This window comes from Pseudopipra pipra, chromosome 3 (genome assembly GCF_036250125.1).
Source record: "Pseudopipra pipra isolate bDixPip1 chromosome 3, bDixPip1.hap1, whole genome shotgun sequence".
Classification (NCBI taxonomy): domain Eukaryota; kingdom Metazoa; phylum Chordata; class Aves; order Passeriformes; family Pipridae; genus Pseudopipra; species Pseudopipra pipra.
The window spans coordinates 21,616,628-21,640,263 of record NC_087551.1 but is presented as its reverse complement, the minus strand read 5'-3'; the positions used below and the strand labels follow the sequence as shown (position 1 = coordinate 21,640,263).

Sequence of the window (23,636 nt, the reverse complement as noted above, 5' to 3'; positions counted from 1 at the left end):
GGATGAATCCGAGTAACTATTTGCTTATTCTGGAAGTAATGGAATACTAGTGACCTTCAGTGGGGCTAACTAGCACATGTATTTCTGCAATGCATTTCAGAATGCAATAATAACAACAGAAAAATGAATATCAATATATACCATCTGCTAAAAATACTATTAAGAATATTACTCTTTTTACGTTCATCTTACTTTTAATTTTTTAAGGTTGAATAAGGGCATAAAGTATGCTTTAATGTAACTACCCTCTTCTCAGTCAAGTAACAGTTCTATTTAAAAGTCATTAAGATTTACTGTCCTCAGCTTGCATAACTGCTGTGCTGTCTGTATCTCTATATGCTTTCATGTTTTAGGGGAAAAGAAGCAATATTATTTTATTCAGGAAAAAGTTTTACTTGTCTTTCAGTTCAAAGAGATATTGTGCTTTTGATGAAAAGGGAGCTGGTGCTTTCAGAAGGCATACTAACACTTAAGGAAACACAGAGAAAAAAGTAAACACGTGCTTTTGTGTTTTAAAACTGGCTAAAATGCTTGTTCAAAGTAGGAACTAGATAAAACCTTTATCCATTAAACCTAAGACTTTTATGCTGAAAGACATCAATATGCACTCCCCAAAGGCCATCTTTCCTTTTCTGACTCCATTTTTGTTTTGGCAGTGGTAATTCAGTCCAGGACTTCCTTTGCTTCTGGTATCTTCCCTGGGTCAGCACTTGCTTTCATGTGGGCTGTCAGATCCTGCAGGGTGTGAAATGCCCTTAGGTACTCTAGATTTAAATAGGACAGAAGGCTGTCTCAACAAGGATCTCCATGAGGTTGTGGGGAATACCTGGAGGTCTTTTGGGAAAACCAGGGAAGAGACGGGTTGTGCCTTGTGCCTCACATCCATGAGGGAGAGAAGCACTAAATGTGTGAGCTGATGATCTGTGCTTTTTAGATGTCAAAATCTTAAGTTATTTCCCTTTAGATTTTCCCTTTGTTTAATAAATATATCTTTTCTTACTCTAGATTGGTGGGATTGGTCTAACTGAGACCATATTTCATACCTGACTTCAGGAGGCTATATACATATAGTCCAAGCCTCAGAGCTGTGTTTGCAGAGGCAGATGGCTTAGCCTACACCAACTCAGCTGTTTGTATTCCAGCTTAGGCCTTTGGAGAGTAGGAAAAGAAGTGAAATAATGCTTGAGAAGTATCTTTACATGTGGTTAATTTTTATATATATTTGTTTTAGTGTTTCTTTTCCCCCGTGAACTGAAATACAAGATTATATAAATGGGAGTTCTTTAGCTGAAAGCCTTAATCTCTGTCTCATGAAGCATTCTGTTTGAATTACTTTCTTATGCACAGGTGAGATGATTAGAGATTTCTAAAAGACTCCACTTACTTTGTAAAAGAAAAATCATATCCTGTATACTTAATAGGATGGTGTGAAGGAAATAATTGCTCGTGATTTTTCTACATGCTGAAATTCCTTTCTACCGTAAATCACAATAGCTTCTTGAAAAAGCAAGCTGGGAATGTAAACAAAATATTTCAGTGAACTAAAAGCATGAAATTTGGGATTTATTTTGCACTGCACACAATAGTACAGAAGTAAATTTATGTTCAATTACTGATCCATTAGGAACTTTTGCTTAGAATCACAAACTTTTATGAGAAATTTATCTTTTCTGTAAATTCGTATATTTAGACTGCTCTCTTTGTCAAAGAATCACATGAGAATCTCTAAAGTGACAGTTCACCAAGTGGCTTGGATGAGGGCATGGAGTTGTACGAGGGTTGATAGGATGCTGATGAGCTACAGAGTGCTCATCTTCCACTGTCTTCTGCTGAACTCTTGCTGCAAAGGAAAAACCCACACACCTGCAGAGTTTTAAGTCACTAAAAACTGTGGAAGCAGAAATTAATTCTTGTTCCTTTGAAGAATTTAAAATATTTCTGCAGTCTTGTAATTGCACTTTCTTGAAATGCTTGGATAATGACATTTTATCAAAAATCTTTTGTTGAATAGTGTGACATTCTGGGAAATTAAAGACCTGGTGACAGTGAGATTTGCAGGATTGATTTCTACCACATCATGAGAGTGTTCAAAAGTCAATTGAAAATCTTTAAAGAATTTAATTTGAAAAAGTACATATGCTTGTTCATCTTTGCAGGTGTATACGCTGACAGAGTGAGTAAGCTTGCAGTTATTTAAAAATGTTTAAATTTATCTCTGTTCAGGTAACATTGAAAGTTAAACATGTTACTTGCTTTGCTGAATCAGGAATATAACACATAAGTAGCTAGAAGTTTAAAGTGTGAAGTCAGTAGAAGTTATTTATGCACGGTTGTTCATTTTGTCTTCTTTTAAGATTTCACATTAGTGCTAACTGGAAAGATTTCTTAAGAAAAAAAAAGAAAAGAGACAGAAAAACAGAAGACTAGCTTCACACTTTTATGTACTTGATGGTGAGCCTCACTGACAAAAAAAATACCTTTTTTTTTTAATAAGAAAATAATACCATGAATAAAGATCTTCAGACCTTTTTCTTTTAGAAATGTGGCAGTGTCCCTTCTTTTTTAACCTTAAATTTTTGAGGAAAGTGTTTTATAATATGCTGGTATATGTTAGGACTGCATCAAGAAGCAGTTTTGTTAAGAATGAAGTATGTGGCTGTTTGGCGTGTGCAAAATAACATGTTTAAACATATTGTCTCTTGAAGAGCCCTTCTTCCTACCTGTCTCACTAAGATTAAGCAACTGTGTACTTATGTGTAAGTAAGGAGTTTCTCTTTCCTGGCAGTCTCCTTGCACTGTCCCCTGCACAGCTCTCTCTTTACCAGAATTTCTCTGCCTATCTCTGATTCAGGGTAAATGGTCTGGATACATGGGCTGTGTATGTGCAGCATATAAGCAAGAATAGACACAGAAAGAAAAAATTGCTGAGGAAAAATTATCGTATTTTTGAACACAGACCTGGGGAAAGGTCTCCTGAAGCGAAATAGGGTGCATGAAGAAAAGTTTAAAATGGGAAAGAAAATTATAGCTTACCTGATAGGTCAGGGTACCTGCATTCACTTTGCCCATTTGTATCAGCTTAACATGATTTGAGGTCCAAGTCTGCTGATCATGAGGGTTTTAGTTCTTGTTTTAAATGTGTGGCTTCACTTAAACCCAGGTGTGTTCACAGAGCACCTGTGCTAGCACAGAACATGTTTCATGGGAAACTGGATGTCCTCACCTCTGGGAATAGCAGTGCTCCTAGAGAGAAAAGCCAAGTGCTGGAGACTTGACATGTTTTAGCTGTTCCCATCTCATTTGTTTCTGTAAGTCTGCCACAGCTCTAATTTGCTAGCACTTCTGCTACATTTTATTATTTGTAGGGAAGACAGAAACATGTAGAGGCAGGGTAGTTTTTCACTCTGCTGGAAAGAAAGTGGATTGCTTTGCCCCTGGGATGGAGAGGCCAGCAAAACTTGCTTTACCCAGCAGCAACAATTGATTTATTTGTAAACAAAAATGCAAGCCTGTTTCTTCAATTACTTATAGATATTGAAAGAAGGCCCCCAAAATCTAGAAAAAAAAGTTGTTTCAGATTTCCATAAAAATTGCAGCATCAGAAAAATTGTACATTTACTGTTTTTGTCAGTACATCTAAAATTCACAATTTTTGTTTTTCTGTGGATCACCTGGGTTAATTTATTTTATCTACACATTGATATTTCTGTTGACTTTTTGTGCAGAACGAGTGTCACTTTGTCACATTTGATATAGATTTACACTTGATAAAAATATGGGGGTAATAAAAGTTTCATGATATTGTTAAGTATTAACTTTTTCATTTAAAGTACATCATGTTTTTGCCAGCCGTGTTAGCCAGGCATCTTGCTCCCATGGAGCAATCTTGCTTAGAGGAAAAAAAGCAAGTGGGAGTTTTTGAGTTTTGGATCTGATTCAATATTGCTAGTATAAGAATTAGAGGTAAAATTATTACAAGCAATAACAACAAAAGCAACAACAAAAGGAAATAATTGAAAAAGGGAGAGAAGTCCTACTACTGATGAGATGTACATACTCTTTAGTGGGCGAAGTGACAGCTGAATGAAATGAAGAACCTGTACTGGGAGGCAGAGCTATCTGAATTGATGTTTAAGCTTTTAAAAGCATTTTAACAGTTATTACCCAGTTCCTTTAGAAATTGCCTTAGCAACTGAATGTGGGTTATTCAATACTGCAACAGCTTCTGTATCCATACAGAGACTTTCCTTTCAATGCTCCTTCACCTCTCTAGCACAGCACTTTGACTTGACTTGAAGGAAACTTATTTTCTATGAATATTTATAGCCTGTTCTTTTAAAAGAAGTTTTATTGATTTGATTACTGCTCCCACAGAACACAGATGAAAAGAAACCACTGAAAGGAGATCAGCTGCTGTCTTGTCAGTTCTTGACATTTTATTAATATCAGTATAGGTTTTCCCGTTATTATTCCTAGTTTAAAGAGGGGTTTTGGTAATTGAGAGAGGTTTTTTTAATAAAATGTCTTTTTTTCAGGCTTAAGATGGAACATCATAATCTTCAAAATAATATATTTACAGGTTTGCAACATAGAATTTTGTATTAGTGCTAAAAATAAGAATTTTGTAGGTTGGATTCCAGAGAATAACAAATACCAAATAAACAGCAGTACTTCATTGACAACATGGTTCCCAAATCAATGACTAAAACTAGAGAATTGTCTTCTGGGAGCTTGAGTGGATGAGTGAAATGATTGAGTCACCAACCCTGGAAGTATATAAAAGATGTGTAGATGTGGCACTTAGAGATATAGTTTAGTGGTGGGCTTGGCAGTGTTTGGTTAATGGACTCAGTCTTTAAAGAGCTCTCATAACATGAAAGATTCTATGATTCTATGAAGAAATTATGCACAACTTCTGTAAAGCAGAGATTTTCAGTTTCATAGCAGAATATTGCTTAAAACAGAGATACCTCTACTTCTGTGTTATTGCACAGGGCTCCTTCTTCAGGAAGACTTATGCAGGAATTTCTTAAATTTAAAAATTAAATTATTTTCTGTAAATGCAATTGAATTAACTTGATGGAAGAGCATTATCTGCGTCCTCATAATGGGATCTACAGGCAACAGCTTGTAAGCGATGCCTGTAACACATAGAATGTGCACGGGTGAAAGAGTTCTTGAATATATGTAACACGGGAATATTGTACTTTCAAAGCAAGAGTATTCGTGTTCAATGCATCCAAGTACTTAGATTTTAGAATAATCCTTGTCCTTATTCAGCCTTCAGATTCTCTTGGACTGTGTTCAGGAATGTATGTGCATGGACATGTGCATCTGTGTTGGCCCTGACAGGAGAGCAGTCCAAAGATTTTGTAAATATTGACAACATATATCTATGTGGTCTTGGCTGAGGTTCTTTGAAAACTTTGGATGCCAAACTTTCACTAGTTAGGGGTCAATGTAATGCATAGTCCTCACCCATGGATTTGATGTGAGTTATGGACCTAGAGAAATTTGGAATTTCCTTCCCTCTGTGCTTCAGTTACCTGCTTGTCAAAAAGGGAATAGGAATTTCCTAGTTACTTCACAGTGTTGAGGGAAGTCACATGGAAAACTGAAAATGCCCTTATATTAGTACTAACTAAAATCATAAAACCCCATGAAATATTTATAAATATATAAATATATGACACAGGCATACACAAATATGTCAAACTTGGAAGTGTAGGACAGAGTTAGGAAGAGGCAAGGAAAAGAGATCAGAGTAAAATTGTGGATTTTTCCACACGATGAACACAGACATGCAAGTTATAGTATTTCTGCAGTGTATGCAGAGATTTCCCCATAGTCAGTAAGGGTACATACACTATCTTTTTGTTTAATAATTATGTCTAGACCATTATTTATGCTAAAAGGCATATCTTATTTGTCTGTGATTAAGTGCATATCTTTGCTTTGGCACTGATGGGCAGGGATGTATTTCAACGCTAATCTCCTGAACCCAAGTAGTCATCCAAAGGGAAAAAGCATTTTAGCTTCTAGAAGTTCAGTGAGGTACCTTTCATAAGGATTTCATCAGATAGCTCCTCAGGGCCTAGAAAAAGCATCTTTTGATCTCTTAAAATCAATTTGACAGTCAGTATCAAAAGGGTAATCGCTGTAATTGAGCTGGGGGTCAGGGTGGATGTGAATCCGTGGCGATGCTGCCATCAGTTGCACACAGTGCCCAGTGGCTGAGGCCAAGGGCGTGGCAGCCGCTTCCCCTGGCTCCACCCTCGTGGGATTCAGCAGACCAGGAGCTCAGCCTTTTCTCTGAGTGTATGAAATCTTCTCAGTATCAACTTTCTATAATTCATTTTTGTGTAATTAAGAGTGTGCCTGCTCAGCAAATCATTTATCCTCCAGTATTGAGCTGTTCCATCAGTGGGCTGCATATCCAAAGCTACACTGAGAGTAGATTCTCATATCTCAAAATATGTGACATTAATTTGGTATCATTTTTGCTTTATTTGATACCTGAAGAATGATGCCTTGTGTAGTCTGAGTTATGTCAAAAACAGTGAGAAAACATTTACTAGTGTTTGAATTTATGTTTTCTTGTTTGGAAAGAAAATGTTTCAAAACTTCCCCAGACCTTTCAATCTCACTCAAGATATTTGCTATAAATTAATCATAAGTGGTGACACTCTCATCCAGTCAATTTTACAAGTAAAATCTAGTCCTGGAACTCTCAAAAGCATCTATAATCTCTCACATGAGAAATACTTAATTACAGTCAGCTAGTTTCAGTAATAGTTTTCTGTGAAAAACATGCTCATTTGGAGTTTTTCTAAATCCACTCTGAATATGTGGGTCTAAAAGAGCTATCTGAAGAACTGAGTTAGTGGTTAACTGGAAAGCAAAGGGATCTCTTTCTCTAGTTAAAACAGAAAAAAGACATTTCTTTAAGTTAATTGTCAGTCTTCCTTTTTATGAATGTTTGAGTGCAAGGACACACTCATCATCTGAACAAAAGTGTCTTGTCAGTTGTACGAGAATTCATAGCATTTCAGACTTCTCCATATTCACAATATAACTTGATGTTTGTCATGAGGGAGAAAAAGACTCAACCAGAAATTGAAACTTCAAACAGTGATAATTATAAATCTATTATTGCTTTTGAGCAAAACAAAGTTACTAATTTCTGCTTAATAGGAAATCTACTTCAGATGAGAAAGTTACAGACTCTTTTATCCTCAAAGAAAGATGTCAAAAAAGAGAATATGAAAATAAAAAAGAATCCTATAAAATCTTTCTTTTTCCCTTTCTTTTAGCATGACTCTGCTTCCACCTCTATTGCTGACCAAGAGGACCCAGACTCCCTTTGAATCTGATTTGAATATCAGAGGCTCTAAGGGGTTTGGAGTTGAAACTATGGAATATGTTATTTTGTTGAGTGGAGCAATTAGTTACAATCTACTTACAATAGCTTTTTATTCTTAATTCAGTCAGGGGTCGGTGGAAACTCCTTCTAAAATGCATTTCTTGTCCACAGCTGCTTCTCAGAGACAAGACCTTTGGACACTAAAAGCATGCTAAGCACTTAGCAGGACATGAAAGAGATGTGGTGAAATTAGGAGGCAAATCATGCTCCTGGTTATGAAAGTGAAGTGGGGAGGGTGCATCGGGGAGGGACTGTCTGAAAAGGACACTATTTTGGATGAAACTGATCTCATTTGGCAAGTTAAATTTTGTACTCTGTACTGTTCGCTGTGGATAGCATTGGTTAAAAACCTTGAGGGAAACTTTCCAATAAACTTAGCAAGTTTAAATTAAGCCCTTTGTTCACTTCCACTTCAAAACCAAGCTTTTTGGTTGATATGAGGAACAAACTTGTTCTAGGAACCGGTAGTAGGAACCACTTAGTAGAAACAGAGGAACTGATAAACTGCACAGGACTGAAGGTGTGAAGAGTAACCAAGGTACTGAGGCTGCCTTTATGACTGCAGTGTGTGTGTCCTGTTCACATCCCATCTAGGCAACTCTGAGGCAGGGAAAAGGCAGAAGAGCATGGTGTGATGTGGCTTATTCCCTGAGGTTTCTCAGTGAACAAGACAGTCACAGCCATACTTTAGCTGGCCTCTGGGGCAGAAGGGAGAACTCTGAAGTGACAACACCATGTCAGGGAGCTACTGCAGTGGGGCCGGGCATTCCTGCCCTGCACATGGAGAAGAGCTGTGTGATATGCAGAGATATGTGGTGGCATTCCTGTGACCATGTGCTCCCCTCCAAACACTGTGCCCCAAATTAAGTTTTCCTTGTTTTTTACTTAGCAACAAAATTTTCTTTGCCTTAATTATTATTATTTAAAGAAAATAATAATATTTTTCTGACACAAGCCCCTTGGGAATTACGTCAACCATATGAAATATAAATACGTTTCCTCTGCTGTTGTATAAATAATGGATTAGCTTTTCACTGGAGAAGCTGAAAGTAGGATGGAAGGACAATTTGTGTAACTCACAAAGTAGGCTGTGGTGTACAGCAGCAGCCTGTTATAAAACATGACACAGTAGGAAATGTGATTACTGTGTTATGGAAACCCCTTGGTGGATCAGGTCACTAAAGTACATCGTCTATGTTGAGAGCACTATGGTTTGTATTATGTGCAGTGAGCATCTGGACACAAATAAACTCCTCCCTGTTGGTTTATCCAGTAATGTGTGAGAGTTTTGAAAAAGCATTACTGATAATACAATACCTTTTCTGTTGTTTATCAAAGAAAAGCATCTGACAGTTTCTAGGATGAAAAGCAAGAATTTGAGTGTAGAAGTGAGTCAGCATCTTTCCCTCAAGGAAGACATAACCAATTTAGGGAGGGGAATATACAGAGCCAAACGTGAACTTGGTGTCCTCTTACCAATTAGCAGCGGATGAGAAGCATGCTCCAGAGCAACTGTCTCTGTAATAGCTGTGAGGTGCTCAGAGAATGCCTGTTTATTTTATGAAGTAAGCCAAGAAAAACTGCCTGCTTGGCATGTGCTTCACTGCACTGGTGTTTTGTCACTATTACAAGACATCTCTTTTGTGGAGCAAGTGCATACAAAAACAAAGGGGGGGAGAGACCAATTTCCAAATCCCATAGTATGAGTTTTCTAAATCTAATGTATCCAGATTCCTGATTCTGAATTCCATTGAGACCGCCCAGGAATTACACCCTGGAACTATTCAAGCATCTGTTGATGCATAAACAGGCATGTTTATGAAAACAGCTTGGATCTGTTTGTCCCTTTTTGGTTGGTGATGAGCTAATTTTATTTTAAAACTCAAGAGTCCTTACCCCTTGGTGCATGAAGGGACAGAGCAAATTCAGTGGAGTTGAAATTTCCTGAATTATAATTAACAGTAATTTTAGCCCTGACTCTCATTTAGGGAAGCATACTAGGTTAGTCTAAAGTTCCTGTGACTTTTTTCTATTTGCCTGATTCAGACTTTTTTTTTATTATATTAGTGCAGGGAAAATTTTAAAAGCTGTTGGACTCCACAACCTGTATTTGATATTTCCTGTAATTTTGCTCTTTTTGTTCAGTTTGACAAGGTTTATTAGTCAACATTTGGGGAAAATTTTTATATCAACTTTCTTTTGTCTAACTGAACTCTATCAACATTGCATTTCTTGTTTATATAATGACTATCTGAACATAGATATTAGGGCAAATTATCTAGGAGTATAACATATTCCCAATGTGATTTATTTTTATTTTAATGAATCATAGGATCACAGAATGACCTGGGTTGGAAGGGACCAGGATCAAGATCATCTAGATCCAACCATCTCTGCCATGGGCAGGGATACCTTTTACTAGACCAGGTTGCTCAGACACCCATCCATGCTGGCCTTAAAAACTTTCAGGGACAGGGCATGCACCAGTTCTCTGAGCAAACTGTTCCAAATTAAGCGAGGGACAGCTTTGTGTTGTGTGTACTGCAAGGAAAAAGTAGTTTTGGCAACAAAGCTCTGGTGTAGCTTACCTACATGAGAGCAGAACCAATAATTAGGATAATAGGTTTCATAAAGAAAATCTATATGTTAAACCAACATGCTCAGAATATTTAAATACATTGTGAAAAAGCACTAAGCTATTTTAAAATTAAAATTTGTCTATTATCTCATTCACAAGAAAAATGGATTTTCATTGAAGGACTTATGTGTATATGGAGCATCTCATGCAAAATATAAGACACAAATTTCTCAATTACATGCTAAAATATTTTGCTACTTATTTATGAGCTATTTTTGAGGGCATTCTGTGGGTGCTGGGGCTGTGCTCTTTGTATTTCAGTTTCTCTGTTCTAAGTGGACCAGCAGCAAATGAGCCAACTCAGGCATTTTGGGATGCTCTTTTACACACAAGCCAGTGAAGACAAAATGATTTCCGCTTTCATATGGACAGAGCTGTGAACTGTTTCTCTAAGATTTGTTTGCAACACTGAAAGAACCAAAGCCTTTAATAACGAAGAATCTAAGCAGTCCTATTTATGCTAGAAATCCCTGTTTTGCTCATCCAAGTGGTGTTTTTCAGACTGCTTCACTTTGAAACTCAGCCTGTCTGAAGGAAAATTGTATGTTGCTTACAGGTACTGCAGCCAATTACAAGCCCGGTAGCAGACACTTGCAGGTAGCAGAGGCTAAGGCATAACAACCAATTGCTACTAACTATATGTAGTAGATAAGAAGAGCTGTCATGCAATTAAAGAAAACATTTCTCAGAGTTTTTCTTCTCCACAGTACACACAGAGGATAAGTTGGTGAATTGTTCAGCAGTCTAATTTTAGCTCAGAGTGGATTGTATGACCTACATTTTCACTTAATTTTTCACAATGTTTGCTGTGTCATATGGTTAACCTGGTAGGACTTGTTTTTAACTGTTCTGTTCCTGTAGTCCTTTTAAAATGTGTAATGTAAAATCTGTTACCTCTTAAACATCTCCAGTTGTTTGTAACTTAGGCTTTGGAAACATCTCACCACGCACACAAGGTGGAAAGATATTCTGTATCATCTATGCCTTATTGGGAATTCCTCTGTTTGGTTTTCTATTGGCTGGTGTTGGAGACCAACTAGGGACAATCTTTGGAAAAGGAATTGCCAAAGTAGAAGATACCTTCGTTGTGAGTATGCGGGCTGCCTCGTTTGTTTTTCATGCTGCTTGTTATTCTAAATTTAACCATTGAAATTAAAAGTCTGAAAAACAGGGTATAGCTCATCAGTGCAACCAGATGTATAGCAAAAGGCAGGAAGGACTTGACGTAGTCTGAACTTGTTATTGTACACTTCTAATTGGGTGAATTGGATGAAGCCAAACATTTCCTGCAATGATTATGACTGAGAAGAGGAACAAGATCCAAAATATTTCATGAAGCCCAACATTTCCTACAATGATTGTGGCTAGGAAGAGGAACAAGATCCAAAGTATTTTATTTTTGCTTTGCCCTTGTACTCCTCAGCTTACTGTGATCCTTGACCTTAAAGGATTTTATATAGATTGTGATAAAAAATCAGTGACTCAAAGAGATATAAGAGGGGAGCTGTAGGGGTAACATGGAAATTGTTACTGTTGCTTTGAATTGATTCACAGATCATGTTTTGTATCTGAGTCTTAAAATCGCAATTCTTAAAATCTCTGCTTAGATTCCATCATACCCGAGGAATGCTTACATTTCCAAGTTTATGGGTCTGTAGGTGACTAAAGCTTTGGTCATTCACAGCAGCAAGACAGGATAAAAGATAGAAAGCCTATTGGTGCTCCCCTGACATTGGACTACACTTTGTGGTCTCCTCAGTAGGCTGTATTCACAGTTTAAGGTGTTTTCAGCCTCTTCTGCTAAACCGTTTAGCACAGACTACAGGATCATGCCCTTTATTTTATTTGGCTACAAGTCTTTAATCATTCATGTGAAGTAGCACAGCTTCGATAGAGGAAGAGACCCGTCAAACAGACTAGAAGCTTGTGCAGATATTGATAAAAGTTCAGGTTCTTAACAACCAATGCCTTGAATCCAGAATCTGTTTCACACACAAAAAATTACATTAATGTTGCATTTTACTAACAGATTTTTGAAGCTGTGAATACTTAGTAACCAACTTGACTTTGTAGCTTTGTTTGCATCAGCACTGCTTGTGTTAGAAGGCCTGTTTTTCTGCAACAAGCCCTAATCTTTCATGGGGGACACTTTTTCTGTATAGAAAGGATCTGGCATGGCTTTATTTTTGAAGCAAAGCAAACTGGGCCTGTGCTGAGTAGCCTTATGCAACACGCAAATACAAGCCTGAAAGGTGTTAGAAAAGGCATATATTTTTGGCTTTGAACCATAAGTTCAGGTCCAGACAAGGTACTAGTGAATAACATAGAAATCCACTGAGGCTTGTCTAAAAAAGGCAAGAACATTCGATAAGAACATTTTATAATTTCTGGTTTTTTATAACTGATTTTCTTTTCTTAAAAGTGTAGAAGATCTGAAATCAATTTTTGTGTCTCTTTTGCTCAGAGGGATAATGGTTTTCCTTTTTTTTCTTTTTCCTCATGGATATATCCCTACAACAAGAATGTCCCAGCACAAAAAGTAGTATCTTTCCCTCTTTTGACAATATCTGAAAGAAAACACCAGTCTTTAAGTTGCAGTCCTTTATCCTATTTATTAGTTCTCCTTAGAAACTGGAAGGTGCTGATGTGTCAGAGCAGGGAATTTTATGTTGCCATAACCCAAACTTCTACTGTGATTTGGGTTACAGCAGCTTGACCTTGGTCATGTTGACTGTAAAATACAATTTCCATTAAAACTTAAAAACAAGAAAACCTGCACCATGAACAATCTGGTTTCATTTTTGATCTATTTTTGTGGAAATTTCTGGGTTTATATATTCCCTTCTTTTAAGCTGAACCAGTATGCATTGGATGGATGGAAAACTTTTTTTGTAAAATGTTAAATTGGCTGACCATGTCAAATGGGACTTTGCAGTAGTCTGTTCTAGCTTTGGTACAGTTTAGAAGAAAATATTAGTAGCTGACACAATACCTTAACAACTTGGTTCATTAAATCTACAGATTATCTCAAGATGGGGAGAGAACCAGAAGGTGGAAGACAGAATAAACATTCAAAATTATCTTAAAAATTTTGAAAAGAAGTCTGAATAGATAGGTTGGAATTCAAGAAGGACAAATTCAAAGTACTATTGGAAGGAATAATAAAATATTCAATTATATGTCAATTACAGATGTATAGGTGCAATTTTATAGAAACTTTCTGCAGAATCTAGGGGCTCATATGGGTTAATGTCTTATTGCTGTGGAAAAATCTACATCACAGTTGAAAGTATAAATAGGAAAGTAAATATAATAATAGGCAAAACATATGAAAGGATCCTTCCACTCTATTTTGTGCTATTTTTTTCATATCTAGTTTTTAGTACAACACTTAGTGAGACATGGGATAGTTTGCTCATGCCAAGTAATAACAACAAGAATTGAAAGGGGAAGAAAAACAAAGAAATTAATTTATTTGGACTAAAGAACATATGACTGAAAGAAAACACCTGTGAAAGTTTGCTGGAAAGACAAAACTAGCAATCTTTTGATTTGCCTTGGATAAGATCATAAATAATATACTTAAACTGAAGGAGTTGAGATGCAGGTTATGCATTGGAAACTCTCAAATGACAAGAGCAATTAAGCACAATCACATGCCTGGCCAGTAATGTGTTTGCAGTGGCTTAAGTGGGGTTATTTTTGTCTTGGACCAGGTTTGGAAAAGGTGATCTCTTACATCACTTCCAGTTCTGTTTTCTATGGTTGTGTTTAGCCAATTACTTGACTAGAGAGAACTGTATGGTTAAAAGTCACCTTATTTGTTTGCTTATTTGTGGATGCACAGAAGTAGAGATATTACAGGTGCCTGCACTGCTTGAAGGTCACTTGAATATCTAGACCCCCCTCAAAACTTTAGCATGATCAGCTGTTAATATTAATTAATGCTATACATGCCACTCGCCCAGAACACAAATGTGGCCACAGTATGACTATCCTAGGATAGTCATGTTTGCTTTGAAACCTCTTCAAAAATAAAATCTTGCTTGGATTTTCCTGTTTGAGAGTTATAATGCACTGTCTTCTAGAGCAATGCAGTGAATACCAGGAGTGATGGATGGGTATTTATGTGGAGTTATGTGCAGTTTTATTAACCATGGATTTCTTCTCTTTCCCCTTCTATTTCCAGAAATGGAATGTGAGTCAGACAAAGATTCGCATAATTTCAACAATAATATTCATACTGTTTGGCTGTGTGCTGTTTGTTGCTCTTCCTGCAGTTATATTCAAGCACATAGAAGGCTGGAACACACTAGATGCAATTTACTTTGTGGTCATCACTTTAACTACCATTGGATTTGGTGACTATGTTGCAGGTAAGATTTTCTCCTAACTTTTTATCTTATAATATTTTGCACAGTGATATTAATTCTGCATTTTTTGTCTTATTTTTGGAACAGACATGTCTCTCTTGTGGTGCCTGTCTCCCAGTTTTACCCTTTATCATTCCTGTGTCAGTGCCTGTAGCAGAACCTGCCCTCATTTTGGTTGATGTGGCAGTCTAGAGATGGGAGGTGGGACAATGAAAGTCATGGTACCTGTTTCTACAGGTGCCTCCCTTACTTTCAAAATGTTCCAGAAATCTGTTTCTGTCATTGAAGTGTCTGTAATGCTGTTGGATCCTGCTTTGGGGATTTTTTTTTTTTGTCAGTATGTGTTTGTCCCATGTGTGTTTTGTAATGTAAGGAGAAGGCTTAGCACAATTCACAGATAATGTGTCCAACTTTTATGGTTCTATTAACCCGGATTGGTTGCAAATAACTTTGACATACTGAGGTAAAAAAAGCTTGGGCTGGTTCTCTGTGTCAACTTTTTTATTGAAAAGGTGTTAGAGGTGTTAGTCCACTTCCCAGAATAGATTTGAGTGTATGCTGTCTCTGTTGAGATAGCATGTTGATCAAAGTCAGTGATGTGTAGAAGTGAGGATTAGAAATTCAGAGCTTTGTGCTTTGAGTCTGAGACTTACTTTCTTCAGTCTGATTTGATGCTTCTGCTTGTGTGGCACCATCAACTCTCTTGCATGAAACACCTCTCCCAGCTCTGAACTCTGTGCAAGGCAGAGGTGGCTGAGGACAGAAGTGCTGGGCTGCTGTCCATAGCTACTCTCCTAGAGTGTAGCATTTATAATAGACATATACGTGCTGTGGGCTCATCCTATGCCTCATCTGTACCCACGGCTGTTGCATGAGTCCAAGTGTACCAAGCTGAGGGTCTCCAACTGGGTAACTCCTCTTATAAACTTGCATGAAGTTTTGCCTTATGGCAGTAATGTGGCTGGTCTTTTTGCTGGCAGAGGGTTGTTGAAGCCTGACAAGGACCTCTGAAGTATCTGAGCTGTTTGACATATTCACAGAATCACAGAATGCGCTGAGTTGTAAGGGACCCACAGGGATCATCAAATCCAGCACAAGACCACTCCCAAGAGTCATAAATGATCTGGGTAAAATGGGAGGAAATTTAGTTATTGTTGAAGATACTAAGCTATGAAAGCATTTTAAAAATGAAGGTTGCACGAGAAGTTGCCAAAGATTCTTGTAAATTATAAAATTGAGCTGTAAAATAGCAAATCAAATTTATTTGAACTTTTACACAGTTATTTGTGATGTTCATTTTTTTTGTATGTGTGTCGCTGATTTCTCCCTTTCCCTTTTCTTTTGTATATTCTTTTAATTCTGTCTTCAGGATTTTGTGATTCTGATCAGATACTAGCTAGCATCAAATAAAAAATTTATGGTGTTCCAAGTCAAGAGTCTGGGTGCTTTAGACTTTCATTCCTGAAGGGTACATGTATGTCAGGGAATAAAAATGATAGACCTATGAAGATCTAGTTATATTTACTGTAAAGCATTATGTGAAATGCCCACTTGGCTCTAATGAGAACACTGAGTACATTCATCATTACTCCCATTATATATTTCCATAACTTTTCTATTTGTAGGCCACTTGATATCATAATTTGTTCCTACATCACGTCTGCTTTTTAATTTTACCAGGAAACACTTTCTACAGAATGTCCTTGAATTACATTGTTCTATAGCTGATGGCCTTTTATGGTTCACTTGCTACATTTTTTTATTTATTTTAAAATCCATTATTTCAAAGTGTCATGAATGTTTTCTATTTTCTTTGAGTAACGTGTAAGACTGGCATTCGAACTGCAATAAGTTATTGACTGAAAGTTTCAGTATTTGGGAATGGGACTTGTACTCACAGAGATAATGCTCAAGAGAACAGGGTTAGATGTTGACTCCATCCTAACTGGGAGATTAATGTTGCCACTGGACTATATTTTGTCAGAGATGAAGTTGACAATATTATCATCTTTAGGCGGACTAATATAGTTTATGGCCAGTGGCTTGAAGGATTTTTCAGAGAGGTCCACTTGTTTTCTTGTTATTTAACATGGCTGGTTAAATAAAAATTCTGAAAAATAGGTAAGATATTAATTGAATGTGCTTTACATGGTGGAAGCTTACAGTCACCGTGTGTATAAGTACCAAGCTATTTGAAAAAAACTGACATTGCAAGTTCTCAATACAGCTGAGAGAATTTGTCCTAAGGGCTAGGCTTCCTTATTAATTTTGAGGAAATATGAAGAATCTTTTGTACTCTAACAAATTACTAAGTTTTCTCTATGATTTTTGGGTTGCTTGTTTTTCCTTTAGGTAAGTCAAAACTACTGTGTGGATGCAAAGGGCCACTGATATTTTTGTGGTAGGCTTTGTCTAGAGCATTCTCCTTGAAGCTGTGGAAAGCTGAGTCTGTAAACAGGGGAGAAACATAGAGTTAAGGCATGGAATGCTCTATAAGGATGTGGGAGAGGTTGTCGTGATAGAACATGGGTACTGTATCTGAAATTGTGCCTCTTGAGCATGGTGGTCTCAGTTTGTCATGTAGCAGACAGAATTGTGCTTCAGTCCACTTAGTGCCTCAGTGCAATGCATTTGGAAAAAATCCTCACATTGGATTCCACAGAATTCCAGTTAAATCTGAAGTGTGGTGGTGGGCAGTGATATTCTAATTTGCAATTATAGCAGAGTGTACTCTTAGCAATAAAAATCAAAATGGCAATTCTTTTAGCACACCAGAGGTCCACATGATAATTCATAAATATGTGTCAGTTTTGGCTCATGAAGTTCCCTCAAAAATCCAAAATTCCTATATAGTTGAAAACTTTCAAATAATTTCCTCTTTTCTGGGAACTGTCATCTCAGAGAGAAAAAACATAAGTTTGCAAGCCCTACATATAAATCTCATGGTTGTGTTAACATAGGTATTGGGGTTTAAGGAAATATTTCTTACAATATCTGTCATTTTTCATGATCATAGAATTTGCTGCTTTCTGGCACTACTACAGGTAAGACATGAACAGAAGCCCTGAAGAACTTTTAGGAGGCAAAGGAGAGTGTGTTTCTGAAAAGCTGTACGAAAAGGGAGCCAACAGAAGAACTTGGGATTTAGGAACGTAATGGTGTTAAAGGCTGTAGTGCAGATTGTCATATTAGAAATTCTTGTAGTTCTCCAAAATTTTTTCAAAAGTTTCTTCTCATTTGTACATGAAATCATACACTGTGTTCCCAGAAACTAGAATGCCAAAACATCCCCTTTGGTAGTCAGAGTCTAAGTTGTTATTTGGAGCCTGTGGAAATTTCAGCTGTGGTTTCCATCAGCTGTGGTTTCCATCAGCAAGATGCCCTAAGGCAAACATAAAAGACTGATCACTCATAGTTCATGCAGGGAGGGAAAAGAGGCCTTATAGTGCATTTCAAGAAAATATATGAACTGTATTAAAAAAAAAATAAACTAAATGTTCCTCTGTCTTATGAAATTGATTTTTCTAATTTTTGGAGTGGCTGAACTTTTTTTTATGGAGACAATTTTTTAATTAAAGAAAGCTTAGTGTAGCTTTTCATGAAAAAAAAGAAAAACTGAATTATAGCCTGCATCGTTGTATGAAAATCAGGACATAGTCAAACATCCCTTTCTTGTTTTCAAGAGAAGCCATTGACTTGAACATGACAAAGGAAAATCCAGCCAAAACTATGAATATCTTGTGAAAGAGAAAAAAAATCTTTCCATGTCAATATGTCATTTTTTATTACAATGAAAGGTATTATTGGGTACTAAAGTTAGCACTGAGGCACATGAATATATGTACAAATGACAACATGTTGTTCAAATGTACAGATAAATCCTTTAACTTGCAGAGCAGTTTGGAAAGTTTAGTCAAATATTTCTAATGAAGTTAATCTAACAGGTTTCAAATCAAAATTAGGTGACATGTCCAAAACTTGACTGAATTAAGTAGAGGGCAGAAATATAAACAGCACATCAATAGTCTGTTTCACAGTGGGGTATAATGATGACATAAGATTATTTCTCAATTGGTCCAGTTAAACAGATCACAGAATTTTACAGGTCTTACTTTAAAACTGTATTCCAACTCTTTTGTTAATTTTTTTTTGGGGGGGGGGTGTTTGTTTGTTTTGTTTTCCTAGTTTGAGTTCTGATTTTTAACTTGCTGCTTTTTTACTGTTTCAGTCTGTGATTGAATCTGATGTATGGCCATTGTAATACAGACACCTGGGTCTGCACTGTATTGGTTGGATTGAGACCCGGGTTGTAGAGTGCTGAGATATTTTAGTCTCATTTAATGTCACCAAACTGGAACACTTCACCTGGTGGTCAATAGCAGCCCAGTTGATCTGCTCTCACCATGTGATACTACAAACTGGCAGAAAGGCCTCTACAGAAATCAATTCCTGTCACGCTGAGCAAGAGGTGTGTCAAACATCCCATAAGAGAGCTGTGCGCTCTCCCGCAGGCTTTGTGTCTTTTTTAGGCATTTGGAAGTGCTCTTTGCTCCCTCAGGACTTCATGTCCATAACAGGGGCTGTCTAGTGTGAACTATGCAGCCTATTTTAAGTTTAAGTTGGAGTGCTATCTTGCTTGATGTCTGTGCAGGGCAGTGCATAAGGAGTGTTTTATACCTATGCTTTGTATTCTGAAGTAGCTTTCCATTTTCCACTGAGTAGCATCAAGTGACTCGTGTGGCCTACTTACATTCTCCCTCACAGACAGTGCAATATTATCTTGTCCCAAGCCTTCTGCATTTCTGCATCTCCTCAGAAGCTAGCCTTTCTCTGTCTGTCTTTCTGCAATCCTCAGAGGTAACTCCTTTCAAGCTGCAGGGCTGAACCTCCATATTTCTTTGGAGTGGGACAGGTGACATTTGTAGATTAAATGTGTTTGCCAGATATTTCACAACAGATGTGATGGACAGCTACTCATTATTCTGCAATTAAAACTGAATTAAATCATATTTTTTTACCCAGACTAATTTTTACTGCTTATGAAAAATCATAGACATTTCCTGATTTGAAGGGCCAACTTCTGAATAACTCAGAAATTTGTGCTGGTATGGAATTAAGATACTCAACATCAAATGTTTCTATTTTGAGTCAGTTAGCTGTAGAAAGAATGGGGAAAAGAGTGGCAACAGTAAAGAAAATTATTTACTTAAAAGATATTTGTTTTATGTATATAAATAAGTAAAAATATATATATTCGTACACTTGAGAAGCAGAATCTGTCCTAAAGTACCACTGAAATATTCTCTAATGCTATTCTTCACTAAAATGGAGTTCTTCACCTCAGTAAGGAGTATGTGTCTGGGCCATAGAACAACCTATGCTTTCCAAAGTGTTGAAAATCCCAAATAATTCAGAAGTTGTTTTGCAAACATAAGGATGGTGGTAGCAGCAATATAGTAGCCTCTGATGAAGATGGATGGGAAAACTCTTTGATTTCTCATAGATTTCAAGCTACTTTGGATCAAATCTTTACCACAAAACATCTTGGCAATGAAGTGTGGCTGCTCTTGGTAACAGATTATGGCAGTGAAATTGCTAGTTAAAGAGTAAGCATGCTCCAGTTGTGAGATTTCTTCTTTATTGTGGTTGTAACCTATTTTGGGTAGAGGTTAAACAAAGCTGGGAAAAAAATTTTGTCCTACAGCCCACAAAATTGGTTTTGCCAAACAAACAACAGAATTCAACTTCTGCCTTCTCAGCATTTTGCTTCCTACAGGGCTACATAAACCAATTTGCTTTGCAAAAGAAAGATGATAGCGAATCATATTGATATGCTTTTTATAATGTTATGCATAAACTCATTGGATTATTGCTGTACTTCAGTATAAGTACATTTAGCTATGCCCACTCATACCTAAATACATTCATACCAATTTAAATGAATTGTAATTCAGTAGGTAATGAATTCACTTACTTGGAATTCAGTACAGTTGACTTTCGATCATGTTTTCCTACCAGTAAAATCCTACTAATGACATTCCCAGGTAGCTGCATTAGGGTAGTTTGAACATCACAGGAGACAGTATTCATCTCAGGACAAACATCCTTAGGTATGTCTCTCTCTGTCTCCCTGAGATTCGATTAAATTGAGAATTCGCCTGAGGAGTCCTTGAAATTCAGAAGTTCAACATTTAAAAGGGTTTAGCTGCTAAGCCTTATCCTAGATTGTTTCTTTGGATACTTTTTGTCCCTTTAAATTTAGGAAAGCTGAACTCCTTTGGGCACAGCTAGATGGAGCCATCTCCTGGCCAGACAGTACAGAAAACTTGATCGAATATGACTATGTCCTAACTCCTGCCCCAGTAATTAACTTTGCTCCAAATAAATTAAGTATAAACTGTGAAGGAAACTCTTCCCGCAGACTGGCAGAGTTAGGTTCCAGTTTCGGTTTATAAACACAACATGCCAAAAATTAAAAACCAAGTGGATGCTTTCTATGATACTTTCTTGTGCATTGTGTGAACAGCTGAAGAAGATGAACCAGCAAACACTAGCCCCTGATAGAGCAAAGACATGGTGGTAATCAATGATTTTCTGAAATACAACAAATTTTTGGTGAATTGTCTGTAAAATCCTCTTTTACTAGATTGACGTGAGATGGATGTTGTTAACAAATTACTTCATTTCTGATGTTTTGTTTGTCTTGTGCTGTGACAAACTCATCCCATTGGTGTTTGGCTGTCTTCTACCTTTGCCTGGGGATTACAAGGGTGTCAAAACATATCCATTTTCACAATGTGGATTCATCTCTTGGATAGTTGAGTAAACCATTGCAGCTCGATGTATTTTGATGAAAAGGTCTAATTGACATGAAAATAACAAAATTTCTGTCCGTGAGGGCTTCCATACAAAGATAACTGTCTGTAAAATTCTTTGTTGTTTGCAGGTAATCTCAATGATAATAAAACTATGTAAAAGCATTACTCTCCATGAGAGTTAATCTTGTTAATGTAACAAGGTGCATGATATTTTGGGGCCAATTTTCCTTTGACTGTTTCAGTATAGGATGCAGATACATAAAGCAACGTGTTATGTACACATACAGGCTACTTCTATGTGTCAGAAAAGGTTTTACTGTAGACCCTCTTCAATTGTGGGCAGATATGCACTTAAACCACTGTTTGCAGCAACATAAACCAGAAGTCTGATTTTATTTGTTGTAACAGAGATGCACTGAAAGTTTAACGCTTCTGTTTTATTATACTGCAAGATGTGAAATGTGAGTTATTTCATATTGTCAAGACCTCTGGAAGAACATAACTTTTTTCTGTGGAGATGAGACATCTGTTCTCTATAGCTGTATGATACCTGAAAGCCCCATTACAGACAAGAAGTTTATGTTTGTTTTTCTTTAACGCTGAACAGAAGTGACTGGTAATTATGGCAGTGGGATTCAAAAAAGCTGCCGTCAGCTGACATCTATTTTATCCATATTTTTTGAGTATGATCAGTTCAGCTCAAGTCCCTGTACCCTGGTTTCCCTCTGCAAAATGGAGATGATAATGTTTGCCTACCCAACAGGGACACTTGCTAATGCAAGTGTTAGTCTTTCTTTACTAAGGCTAAAAGTTCGAGATGTTTTAAAGTCCTTGCAAAACAGCTTTCTCAGGGTATGAACACATTACAGCCAGAGTAATACTTAAAGTCTAGTACAGCATGGTTATTTGGAGCAGGTGGGAAGTCCTTTCTCTCAAGCTGTCCTCAATGATCTCTACCTTAAGGGATCATATCAGAAATGGAATCAGTTTGAGTTCATTTATTAATATTATGAATGATTAGCAATCATTGTCTAAAATTTACATACTTCAGATTTTGCTTTCAAGAGTGGATGAATTTTTATTATAGTTATTCAAATGCAACAAAACATTTTGCAGGAATTTTTGCCTGGGTAAGAAAACAGAAATTTTAAGAAACGCAACCTTTCTGGGAAAATTAATTTTAAACCGTCTTTGCACCTATAACTATTATGTTTGATTTAATTTTAACTGTGTTGTTTTTCAGGGGGATCAGATATTGAATATCTAGATTTTTATAAGCCAGTGGTGTGGTTCTGGATCCTTGTTGGACTTGCTTACTTTGCAGCTGTCCTCAGCATGATTGGAGACTGGCTAAGAGTCATATCAAAAAAGACAAAAGAAGAGGTAAGAACATTTTGAAAGGGGCAAAAATACTCCTTTGAAAGAACTTCTATTAGAAGTCACATGCTTTTATAGCTGCTTTTGCTCTTAGAGTGCATAGGTCAAAGCTGTTTATGTATAAAATATATGCTGCATCTCAAACTGCATCAAACTTTGTAGCAGACTTCAAACATACTGTGATTTATTTTCAAATGGCTGCATATAAAATTAGATTAAATGTACTAATAAATTAAGCATATATGCACAGTTGCACCCGATTTATGGGAAAAAAAATCTCAAAAACTCCTATCTAGGCAGTAGAACGCAGACCTTAATTTTGGAGAGGAAAATTGTTCTGCTTTGTTTCTATAGGGGATGCAGGTATGTAAAGAAAAGTAATAAATCTCTAAATAGTTATATTTGAGATACCTTTGATCATTTTATAGCAATAAGAAAATAAATGTTTCATCTCATGCAAGGTATTGAAATGAATTATTTAAATATGCCTGGATATATTTTATCATGGTATCTTCAGCAGCATCCTTAATTATTTGTAGTCAGGTATATTGTTTTTAATTCAAACATATTTTACTTGTAAATGTGTATTTATTATTCCACTGATGCTGCAATATTTTACTTTAAATTTTGTCATCTAAGAAAGTGTCCTGTTTTGAAAATGTTAGAGGGTAAAAAAAATTCCTTTTATTGTAGAGCACACAGTTCAGATTTTACTAGAAGTTAGAGAAATAAATTTTGGTTTCAGCAATGCATTATTTCCCTCTAATTTAACTTGAGTTTCTTTGCACGCATCAGTTCATTTATGCTACTCAAATATAAAAACTCTAATTTGTTTTTGATGGAACGAATATGTTGGCTACTGTGCGGTGGCCTGCTACTTACATTGTTTTAAATTGTTTTCCTAGCTGTAGGGCATGACATCAATGCCTATATGTGTTCCTGACAATCCTTGAGTTCCCAAAGACCTTGCTGTAAAGGGTAGCTTACCCCTATATACCTTCGCTCGT

General features: G+C 36.7%; 1 protein-coding gene across 3 annotated transcripts in view; it reads left to right on the top strand.

Moving 5' to 3' along the window:
* The window catches only part of KCNK2 (potassium two pore domain channel subfamily K member 2), a 107,135-nt gene that overhangs the window by 66,467 nt on the left and 17,032 nt on the right, over positions 1-23,636 (top strand). For all 3 annotated transcript variants that reach the window (XM_064648238.1, XM_064648239.1, XM_064648240.1), the window contains 3 exons: positions 10,988-11,148; positions 14,251-14,437; positions 22,496-22,635. In XM_064648238.1, the coding sequence (XP_064504308.1) occupies positions 10,988-11,148; positions 14,251-14,437; positions 22,496-22,635 (488 nt within the window). The remainder of the gene's footprint in view (positions 1-10,987; positions 11,149-14,250; positions 14,438-22,495; positions 22,636-23,636) is intronic.